General features: G+C 40.0%; 1 protein-coding gene across 1 annotated transcript in view; it reads left to right on the top strand.

The window, feature by feature from the left end:
• ANAPC1 (anaphase promoting complex subunit 1) overlaps nt 1-12,112 on the top strand; it is a 110,314-nt gene that overhangs the window by 79,539 nt on the left and 18,663 nt on the right. The window contains exons 29-34 of the mRNA XM_075862897.1: nt 1,745-1,836; nt 5,090-5,224; nt 5,696-5,778; nt 9,352-9,430; nt 9,609-9,683; nt 11,582-11,658. Coding sequence (XP_075719012.1) covers nt 1,745-1,836; nt 5,090-5,224; nt 5,696-5,778; nt 9,352-9,430; nt 9,609-9,683; nt 11,582-11,658 — 541 coding nt within the window. The remainder of the gene's footprint in view (nt 1-1,744; nt 1,837-5,089; nt 5,225-5,695; nt 5,779-9,351; nt 9,431-9,608; nt 9,684-11,581; nt 11,659-12,112) is intronic.

Here is a 12,112-nt window from a genome sequence, read left to right as displayed (position 1 = left end):
CCCACACTGAACGCCGTAATAAAATAAAAACAATGCAAAAATTGCTGTTTTCTGTGAATCCTGCCTTAGATAAAATGTGATAAAAAGTGATCAAAAAGTCGCAACTGCTCAAAGATGGTAACAATAAAAACTTCAAGTCGTCCTTCAAAAAAATGCCCTCATCAACTGCATCGGCAGGAAAATAAAAAAGTTATGGCTCTTCAAATATGAGGACACAAAAACAAATAATTTTGAAAAAAAAATGTTTTTTCCTGTGTAAAAGTAGTAAAACATACAAAATCTATACAAATTTGGTATAGTTGCAATCGTAACAACCCACTGAATAAAGTTATTGTGTTATTTATACCACACGGTAAATGGTGTAAATTTAGGATGCAAAAAGTGTGTCAAATTTGCTGGGTTTTTTTCTATCTCCCCCCCCCCAATAAAAGTTAATCAATAAATCATATGTACCCTCCAAATAGTGCTATTAAAAAATACAACTTGGAGAAACTTAAAAAATAGCTTAGTCATTAAGGCCTAAAATAGGCTGGTCACTAAGGGGTTAAGGGTTTAATTATTATGATTATTATGTATAATTGATATACATTGCTAGCAGTCCCCAATGTTGTTGTGAACGATTTATCAACAAATGATAATCTGAAAATGTTTTCATCTGCCGTGTTCATTTTTTGCAATCAATAGTCAGCCAACATGTCATTCATGGTACAATTGGCCATTACAAAATGGGTGGCATTTATTTATTTTTTGCTCACTATATAAAATTTGATAATCTATTTTTATTTGCACTGTTAGTGGTCTGGTCTAATAAAGATTAGTTAAAGGAAAAGGCAAATTCCAAAGTCAAATTTAATTCCAAATATAATTCCAAATATAAAGTTTTATGGTGGAATGTTACTTTATAGACATTTTTATTTTATATATTTACTTACACCCAAAAGAGAATTACACCATTGTTTATTTCGAAATTGTTTTAGTCCCTACTAACGTCTGATCCACTGATTAGACTATAGTCTATTAGACTAATTATTAATTATGGTATGCCGTTTTTTTTTTTTTTACCGTCCGTGTACATGATTTCGAATGCAATATTGGCGTTCCAGTATATTTATGCATAATACGTTTTTATTATTTTTTTTACTTTTACAATAACAGAAAATCAAATGTAGCTTTAAAATAAAGTACCAAAATTTGTTAAGGTCCAGTGAGCTTCGTAAACAAAGCCAGGTCACCCTAACATCATACAGGGGGAGACAAAACAGTAACATTGTCAAGGATATAAATTGGCAGATAAAATAGGAGCACAAGTAGTCATAATAAAATGCCTAGAGTAAAATAAGTTGGACGAAAGCGACAGAAGAAGCATAACTGTATATTTAACGAGGATGTTGTTTGACAGGATTGCCATCTATCTTGAACTTTGTGGGAGAACTCATTAAAAAACTATGATAGGTCATCCATGGCATTATAAATACAATTTTGAGTATCAAATCCCATTTATGTTTACCAGTAATCTTAGTTTATTTTTTTCATTGCTTTATAACCTGTACAATTACGTTCAGAAGGAGCATTTAAAATTGGCCATAAGTCTACTCCATTTTTTTCCCCCAAGGATGTAAAAGGCAGCTCTTCATGACTTAGACTTCTCACAATGACGTCAAAAAGGGATAAGTCATTAAAAAGCTAAAGTAGCAGTTGTGCAGAGATGGTATTTTCTTTTAATAATTTTTAAATTCATCTTCAGGTCGTCCCCCAGGGCCTGAAATGGAGTATTGCACAGATCGAGAGTCCTATTCCCTGGCAGCTGGTCTGGCGTTGGGTATGGTCTGTCTAGGGGTAAGCCACTAATGTTAATAAAGCTTTATGACTGTATTTAATACAGTTTTATCGTTATTTTAAAAATTATGCAATTTTTTAATTTAAGGCATGTGGTAAAAATATGTTTTCTCATTGGTGTCGTTGAGGGACACAGAATACCATGGGTATTTTCTGCTGCCACTAGGAGGTGGACACTAAGCCAAACGTGTTAGCTCCCCCTTCCCTCCAGCGTTCTTGGATGTCAAAGTAAGACATGCTGAAGAGTTGGCCCGGCTGGGCCTCCAGGGAAGAAGCAGACCAAGACAGGGTCAGTATTACAGGACAGGGTGAGTATATCCTCCCCTGTATCCCACCTCCCTTCACTCTCCTGACATTCCTCCAAGGTTCTATGTTTCTATGGGGAGGGGGCAGTTTCTTTCCCTCTGGCCTCCTTCCTTTCCCATTCCCTGGATGGGTTCACTACTGACCTGGCTTGCGACACCTCCCGACACCACTTACTCTCGTCAGTCTCTTCTCCCCTGACGGAAACTCGCTCAGCTTCTTCTTAACAGAGTGAGGATTTGTGAGATGGAGAACTGTATTCTAACTTGAATGCTGAACAGAGCTTTAAGACAGCCTTACTACTGTAGTTCGGGAGATTCTCCAGATCATGTACCGCAAACCTCCCTGTAGCCGAGAGGGTGTTTTCTTTTGTTGGACCAAGCACACTCCTAAGGTTTTTCCTAATGACATTTCCTCAGGTTTGCAGGTTTGCCCCAACTCTATCAGTTTGTGTCTGTTCCCTTTGACCTGGCAAAGGCTCCCTGTGTTTTAACGAAGGTCCTAATCAAACTGGACATCCTTTCTAATTTTGGATGGGTGATACATTACCGGAAGTCCTTCCTCGCCCCCTCCAGGCAGTTAAGTATTATTTTTGACACCGCTTCGGCTTGCGTTCTTTTCCCTTCTAAAGAAGGTCCAAGCTCTTCAGAAGGTGACTCCCTTATCTTTTTTTTCCGCCTTTGCGTGCAGGTTCTGGGCTCCATGGTATTGTCTATTGAGGCCATCCCTTATGTTCCGTTCCACACCCATCGGTTTCAATGGGCGATTCTACCCCGCTGGGATTGGTCACCGTCCTTGCTGGGCCATCCAATTTTGCTCCCATGGTGGTGCCTCGTAGACTCCAGTGGTGGCTTTTCTCTCCAATCATTCTTCATGTTTGCTCCTTCCTCCCACTTCACTGGACAATCATAACAACGGAGGCTAGTCCTCAGGGTTGGGTTTCCAATATCTGACAATGATTGATGGAGGAAACGCAACTCCAACATTCTGAGCTGTGGTAGATCTACCTGACGATTCTCCACTGAACCCCCCTCCCTGCGGGTGGCTCATCCGATCTGGATCCAGTCGGACAACGTCATGGCGCTTGCCAACTTGAAACTATAAGTACCCACAGCTCTTGTCGCTACCTGGGACCTCTTCAGTCTGCTGTATGTCTTTTCTCCCCCTGGATACTTAGCCAAATCAAGGCTTAAAGAGGCTCTGTCACCAAATTATAAGTGCCCTATCTCCTACATAATGTGATCGGCACTGTAATGTAGATAACAACAGTGGTTTTTATTTTGAAAAACTATCATTTTTGAGCACGTTATGAGCAATTTTAGATTTATGCTAACGAGTTTCTTAATGACCAACTGGGCATGTTTTTACTTTTGACCAAGTGGGCGTTGTACAGAGGAGTGTATGACGCTGACCAATCAGTGACCAATCAGCGTCATACACTTCTCACTGTTCCAGCCCAGCATGATCCACAGCACAGTGTGATTGTGCAGTGAAAGGAGCTGAGCTGGAACAATGAGAATTGTATGACGCTGATTGGTCAGCGTCATACACTCTTCTTTACAACGCCCACTTGGTCAAAAGTAAAAACACGCCCAGTTGGTCTTTAAGAAACTCATTAGCATCTAAAATTGCTCATAACTTGCTAAAAAATGATCGTTTTTCAAAATAAAAACCACTGTTGTTATCTACATTACAGCGCCGATCACATTATGTAGGAGATAGGGCACTTATAATCTGGTGACAGAGCCTCTTTAAGGTATCCTGATAATCCTAGTGGCCCCAGGCTGACCTTGGTGGGCGTTGTACGCCAACGTAATCTATCCCTGTCTGATGTGCCCGGACCTCTGCTGCTCAGGGACAAACTTCTTTATCAGGGTCCAGTCTTCGTCCAGCATTTAGGTTTGCAATGTTTCACGGCATAGTTGTTGAAGCCGCAGTACCGAGACACCTTGTGGTGTCTTGGAAAGTGTCATCAAAACCATGTTGCACGCTAGAAAACAGTCTTTCTCTCATATTTATCATAGGACCTTGTAGTTGTTTTCTGGCTGGTGTGAGAAGCAACACCTTACCCGTCTTCGTTTTTTTTACTGAATAGGATCTTGTCCTTTTCTCTTAGGGCGCTTGTAACTTGGGTTCGGCATTATTTCTCTCATGGGGCAGCTCTCTATTCTTTTTCAACGACCTTAGGCTTCAAAACCGTAGACTTTTCTCCAGGGGGTTGCCCATCCAGTGCCCCTTAATTGACACTCTATGGCTCCTTAAGACTTGGACGTGGTGTATTGAATCTCTCCATGATGTTTCTCTTCGCCTTCTTTCCTGAATATTGGTCTTTTTGGTGGCGGTTACGTCCATTGGACTGATGTCAGAGTTGCCAATTCTTTGATGTCATTCTCCCTTTCTGGTGCTGTGTCCGGACAAGGCGGTTCTCGGTCAAATCCCTTCCTTTTTTTTTCCTAAAGATGGCATTTTCTTTCCATCTGAACGGGGGTATTGTGGTTCCCTTCTTCTGCCCCTTTGCCTCCCATCCCAGGAAACACACTGCACCATTTGCATGTGGTTAGACGTCTTTGGATCTACCTGTCTATGAGAACATCTTTCCACCGTTCTGACTCTTTTCATCATCCCTGACAGTTCGCGCAAGGTGTTGGCGGCATGTAAGGCTAAAGTCACTCACCAGATGCATCCCTGGGTTGTAAGGTTGTGCAGGCAGCAGTGGAGTAAATGACTATCTGTGTTTACCTTCCTGTTTTTAGTTCTTGTTCCCTGCCCAAAGGACGTCCCTCTGTCTTTTGTGTCCCCCAGTGACACGAACTAGAAAATGGGATTTTATTGCTATGTACATGAGCCCTGATAGTGCAATGCCTACATTTTACTGTTGTGTATTTTATGGTTTGGTTAATTTGTATGGTCTTATTTGGACTTTTTTTTTTTTTTTTACACCTTTGTTTAGCATGGAAGCAATTTGATTGGCATGTCTGACTTAAATGTTCCGGAACAGCTGTACCAGTATATGGTAGGGGGACACAAGCGGTCAAATGTGGGCATTAACCGGGAAAAACATAAGTCCCCCAGCTATCAGATCAAGGTAACTTAGTGTTTCATTCGTCTCCTGTGTCCCGCAAGCAAAATCCGAGTGAGAGTATTTTTATTTTTTTTAAATGCAGGACAAATAACAAGGATCATTGACATACTGTATATAAATGCTTAACAATAGTAAAGCAATATCCGCATGAATGAGAAAGTATCGGCAGATTCCCACTAAAAACAGGAGAGAGTGTTTTTTTTCCTCATTTTAAATGGTCTGTCAGCATAAATTTCTCTTCGCTCATTCTTGTCAGTATGTTCAGTTAACAATTTAGGTTGCGTTCACAACTGCTTACTTATTGTGTATAGTTTACAAAGCAGAATACTCTTAAGATTTTTGTGCTTAAACACCTGCATGCAGTAACATTGGTCATCATACGCATCTAGTTCACTGGGAAGCTATTTAGTGGCAGCCTTTGTGCGCTTCTAATGCTTACTTTTTTTCCTTTTCTTTTCTTTTTTGTATTTACAGGAAGGAGACACCATTAATGTGGACGTTACATGCCCTGGAGCTACTCTGGCATTAGCTATGATCTATTTAAAAACCAACAACAGGTAACAAACAGAAGTGGAGAACAATGGATTTCATTTAGAAGAGAATGTGCTTTTACAGAAAGTGAAATGAAGTCTTTATGATAACTTTCCTTTAAATCCTGAAAGCGAACTTCCTGTCAAAAGATGAAATCCGCTATAAAGTCAGCGACCATAAGTAGAATATAGAGATCCTGTCACATCTTCTGACCTGTCTATTTTATAAAATAAAACTGTATGCCCCATGTGTTGTGCCGTTCCTCTGTTATCCCTCCTATACATTTTTTAATACATTGACAACTGGGTGTTACCATTCCCCTTGTCAAAAGGGTGTGTCCCCAAGCAGTCTTAGGGTATGTTCACACGGCTTATTTACAGACGTAATTCGGGCGTTTTACGCCTCGATTTACGTCCGAAAATGCGGCTCGATAGCGTTGGCAAACATCTGCCCATTCATTAGAATGGGTCTTACGATGTTCTGTGCACACGGTAATTTTTTTTACGCACCGCTGTCAAAAGTCGGCGCGTAAAAGAGACGCCCGCGTCAAAGAAGTGCCTGTCACTTCTTCAGACGTAAATGGAGCCGTTTTCCATGGACTCCATGGAAAAACAGCTCCATTTAACGTCCGTAATGGACGCAGCAAAAAGCGCCTGCACATGCCATTACGGCTGAAATTACGGTGCTGTTTTCTCCTGAAAACAGCCCCGTAATTTCAGCCGTTACGGACGCTGCCGTGTGAACATACTCTTACTCTGTTAGCACTGATTGGACATTGTTAGTCTCTGTAGGGACACACCCCCAACCACTAACACCCAGTTGTCAATGTATTCATAAACTCCTAGGAGGAATAACAGAGGAATGGCCCATAGCTGAGTTTTAAGAAAGTATTCTGCAGAATTGTTATTTCATCGGCAAGTCAATTATTAACAAACCAGACATGTCAGGCATGATGACAGGTCCTCTTTAATGCAGGGGTAATGTATAGCCAGATGCGGCTAGTGTAGCCGGACCTGCAGTATTCAGGTTATCATCGCCCTGACTTTAAAAAAAAAAATAAAAAAAAATACGATTACGCACAGGGTGCTCGTGTATGTAGTCATATCTGCAGGCAAAGTTACAGGATGGTACACATTGTAAAAACAACTACTGCGTATTTTATTAAGGCCGTGTTTTGTGCTGCTTGGCTGTGTTATCACTCTATGGTAACATTTGTGGGGCGTCTGTATGACCATATTTGTTTAGCAGTATATGACAGCAATATTTAATTATCTGTTTGTTTCAACGGTGTATGACAGTATTATTTTTAGAATTCATGCTGGTTTTTGGCACGTTTTATAACACTGTATAATTTCAGCAATTAATTGCTTTACTACTTCAGTAAGTACTAAATATTGATGTTATGTGGCAGTTTATGGAGGCATTTGACGCTTTTTGTTGGCGTTAGTTTTGCTGTGATTTATATGCGCACTCTAGAGCTATAATTGAATAACATTTTATTTTGTTTGATTAGTGTATATCCTGTTATAATTATTTCAGCAGTGTATAGCATTATTATTTGTACATGGTGTGATGAAAATATTTTTGTGGTGTATTGGATTTGATTTTGGACTCAACATTTGTGGCGACTGTATCTTTGCTATGTAATAGCGTTTGGCACTGTAGGACTTTTCTACTTTAACAGTATTATTTGGCTCATTTTTGACTGTACTGATGATTCTGTACAATGTACTCGGTTAAAAAAAAGCAAAGATGCTGCAGCAGGCATGCAGGAGGCCACAGGGGTGGATGGTCTGGCTTCTTAAATAACTTAATTTTGGGCAAAGACAATTTTTTTTAAATAAACTTAAATTGGTAAGTGGCCTCATTTAATAATCAAAATTGTGCCACATTTATAAAGTGTTTTAGACTCTTATTAAGACTTACCCTACAAGGGGGTGTGGCTAAGTGGGAAAGGGCATGGCTTAAAATGTGCCAATTGCAACAAAAGCTTGGCGCAAAAAAGTAGTCTAAAGTAGCCAACCAAGAAGTGGTAAAAAGTTAGACAGAAGTTTTAAAGATGTGCCAAATTGATCATCCTGAACTGAGCCAGTGATACGTTTGGCACATCTAGTTTAATTCTAAGCTCTCGACATTTAGGACTGTATCAGTAAATCTGCACTAACATTCACATTTCTTGCTCATCAACTAAAGTGGCTAAACCACGTGATTTTCAGATCCTGTGTAACCCGTTTAACCCCTTCCCGACATCCGCCGTATATATAAGGCGCACGCCGGGTGGGGGAATATGGAGCGGGCTCACGGGCTGAGTCCGCTCCATAGAGCGAATCTGTCGGCTTTGTGTTACAGCCGACAATTCCGGGTTACGAGCAGGATCGCGCTTTAGCGCGATCCCGCTTGTTTAACCCGTTAAATGCCGCGTTCAATAGAGATCGCGGCATTTAAATTACTAAAAACAGGGGGGCGACCCCCTGTAACGTCTCAACGGCCCCCCTGCGGCGAGATCGGGGGGAGCCGTTGGTTCACACGGCTGCCTGGGGGTCTGACGAAGTCCCCCAGGTCCGCCATCTTGGTACTCCTAAGAAGCTCTGCCTCCGGCAGGGCTTCATAGGAGACTGTCAGAATCACGATATACTGCATTACATTAGTATTGCAGTATATCGTGCAAGCGATCTAACGATCGCTGGTTGAAGTCCCCTAGGGGGACTAATAAAAAATGTAAAAATTAGTTAAATAAAGTTGTTTTTTTTGTGTAAAAAAAAATAAAATATTAAAAGTTCAAAAAACCCCCCTTTTCCCATTTTCCCCCTAGAGCATAGTAAAAAATGTAATAAATAAACATAATTGGTATCGCCGCGTCCGTAAAAGTCTGAACTATCACAATATATCATTATTTAACCCGCACGGTGAACGCCGTAAAAAAAACAAAATTGTAAACGCCAGAATCTCTATTTTTTGTTCACCTAATCTCCCACAAAAAATGAAATAAAAAGTGATCAAACTGTCACATTTACACCAAAATGGTATTATTAAAAACTACAGCTTATCCCGCAAAAAATAAGCCCTTATACCACTTAATCGACGGAAAAATAAAGACGTTACGGCTCTCGGAATTTGGCGAAACAAAATAAATTTTCTTTTTTACACTTAGGTTTTTACTTGTAAAAGTAGTAAAATATAGAAAAACCTACACATATTTGGTATCGGCGTAATCGTATTGACCCATAGAATAAAATGAATATGTTGTTTTAATTGTACAGTGAATTCCGTAAAAATGGCGCGCAAAAAACCATGGCGGAATCACTGTTTTTTTCATTTTCTACCCCACAAATAATTTTTTTCCCGTTTCCTAGTACATTATACTGCAAAATAAATGGTACTACGAAAAACTACAACTTGTCCCGCAAAAATCAAGCCCTCATAGTACTATATAGACGGAAGAATAAAGGCGTTATGGCCTTTGGAAGGTGGGGAGGGAAAAACGAAAATGAAAATCTGAAAAAGGGCTGCGGCGTGAAAGGGTTAATGGCCGTTTATTCTGTCTACACTGGCATGGTCTGTGAAGTGTTGATGTGTCTGATTTTCTTTTGTTTTTATAGGTCAATTGCGGATTGGCTTCGAGCTCCAGATACTATGTATCTACTTGACTTTGTTAAGCCAGAGTTCCTATTATTAAGGGTATGAAATGTTTTCATTGGTTCTGCTGGAATAGGCGTATAATTAATTACAGAATACCCAGTTATTTGGTTCCATACTAATCATTTGGAGACAATATGGCACCATATTTAATACTGTATTAGTCTCAGTGTTTTGTGTGTTTCTCTGCAATGAATTTTATGTCTTTCCTTCACTTTAGACTCTTGCAAGGTGTCTTATTTTATGGGATGACATACTACCGAATGCACATTGGGTAAACAGCAATGTGCCTCAAGTAAGTAACCCTAATGCATAACTGAAATGGCATAGATAGTAATTACTTCAAAATATCGTTGTGTTTTCACTGTATATTATATGAGAATCGTAGAAAATGTGATCGGGATAGTTACTGGATGAGGAGAATTTCCAGATGTCAGGCGCATTTTCAAGGCTATGGGGAACCTAATACAGTACAACATTGAAAATGTCTACCTGAATTTTAGAGAATTCTGCACGTTTTAAATTCCACAGCATGCCCTATTCTGCCACGGCTGTCACTGACTATTGTGAGGTGAAAGGCTTTCCCTGTGGATTGTGTCCGCAGCGTCTGAACGCCGCTTTAGGCTTTGCTCACGTCCGTTACTCTGCTCGCTGCGGTGTAGACAACATACACGCTTTATATAATGTCACAGCTTATTTAGGGCGCTGATGATTTTTATTGTGTTAAAGGGTTATTCCCATCTCAGACATTGATGTTTCATTATATTCTATGAGAGTTACGGAAACAGCCGAGCAGTTATAGGGGGCCAACACTCCACATAGTCTCCATCTGGAATCGGTGATCTCTCCAGGTGGGACGGAGGTCAGATGACCCCCGTTCTTGACGCAGGTGCGGGTCCTGAAACTGGGACCCGCATCTATCAGAAATTTATGACATATCCTGTGGATAAATTAGGCACACTATTTGAGGTTACTATAAAATACTTGTCTTAGACCAAGATATTATTCATATATTCTGTCTTTTGATATTATTACATTGATTTTTATACCTTCATTTTACCGAGATTGAATAGGTGTTTCGGTGTGGATTCCGCACTGAATTTCATCAACAATTTACAGTAAGATGTATGTAGATAAGGTTTATACGGTCCGTATTTGGAGAGAAAACTCACGAGGAATTTAGGGCATGCTGCGGATTTTCATTGGGTAAACAGAAATGTTTACAGAATCCGCAGCAGACAAATCTGCAAGGTGTCCAATTTCGTTTTTAACTATATAATATGCCAAAAGCTATTGTCTAAGTTGAAAAAAATATTCTATTCTGATATTTACATGGCTTACCCTGGGAGCGAAAAAGAAGGAATATGTAAACAGATCTGTTTTCCGGTCCATCGGACCTTATCACTGGTTTTGGGTTTTTTTTCGAAAGAGGCCACATTTGTTTTTTTTGTTTTTTTTTAATTTTTCTCCATTGAGGACTGCCTGAATCCTCCTTACCTTTTTGGTTGCGCTTAGTAAGGAAAGTCTGTATTCAAGCAAGGCTTTGCTTATAGCATTGCACATAATTATCCTTAAGGGTATGTTCGCATGGCTTATTTTCAGCCGTTTTTCGGGCCATAAACGCCCGTTGATTTCATTGGGAAAAACGGCACTTTGTTCACACGGGGCATTTTTTTACGTGGCCGTTTGTAAAAACGGCGCGTAAAAAAATGGCCCATAAAAAAGAAGTGCATGTCACTTCTTGAGCCGTTTTTCATTGTATCAATAGAAAAACAGCTCTAAAATCGTCCGTAAAAAACACTCGATGCTTAAAAAAACGGATGAAAATCAAAGGCTTTTTTCCTTTAAAAACAGCTCCGTATTTTACAGCCGGTTTTTGTTGTGCACATACCCTAACTGTGCGCTGTGCTGAAGAGGTGCAATAGACCGGAACAGACAAGTGTCTCTGAGCTATTGAAATTTAGTGTAAGCAACGCAAGCAGTTTTTTTTTTGTTTTTTTTCTCGTTTTGGGGAAGACCATTTTGCAATTCCACTTGAAGTCTCCCCACCTCTCTGTTGGTTTTCCCCTAGGAGAGTCATCAGTCCAGCATTAACTTTTAATATAACATAATTTTTATTTTCAGGCTAGCGGTTGTACCTTTTATTTTTCTCACGCAGTTAATCTGTGAACTTGAACTTCTTTTCATTTCTAGATCATCACAGCCAATAGTGTTTCACTTCATGCTGCAGAGCAACCTGCCTCTGAGGATTTGAACCTTGAAACTTTGGCGTAAGTAGTATTTACATTTAGATCTACAGTCTCTATGACAACACTGCACAGAAATCGGAACCGGAAATGTAGTGCAGCCTCCGACTATGGGCCTATAGTTTTAAGTGATCTCTCCGCATAGAAGGTATCTAAAAAAAAGTTTTCATCCTTTTAATGTACACTAAAACCTATTTTAATTATCCTGTGCTAGGTCTCCTATCACAATTAGAGCAGAAGCAGCGGCTCCCACTCAAGATTTCCATGTATTACATGGACGGCCATCCATCTCAATGGCCACCATTTAATACTACATGTCCATTGCAGAGGCCGCTGCAGGGGAACTGAGCAGCCAGCCACATCCTCCTTTTGCCGGGGGTTTCAGGAGCTGCAGTTCTCAGATTAAAGGTGTTGTCTGTGATGAGACAACACAATAAAACATATTTTTTTTCTAAAAAAAATAATAATTTGGCGCTGG

Source organism: Rhinoderma darwinii, chromosome 4, assembly GCF_050947455.1.
Source record: "Rhinoderma darwinii isolate aRhiDar2 chromosome 4, aRhiDar2.hap1, whole genome shotgun sequence".
Classification (NCBI taxonomy): domain Eukaryota; kingdom Metazoa; phylum Chordata; class Amphibia; order Anura; family Rhinodermatidae; genus Rhinoderma; species Rhinoderma darwinii.
The sequence above is the reverse complement of the archived record's forward strand: the minus strand, read 5'-3'. Positions and strand labels throughout refer to the sequence as shown.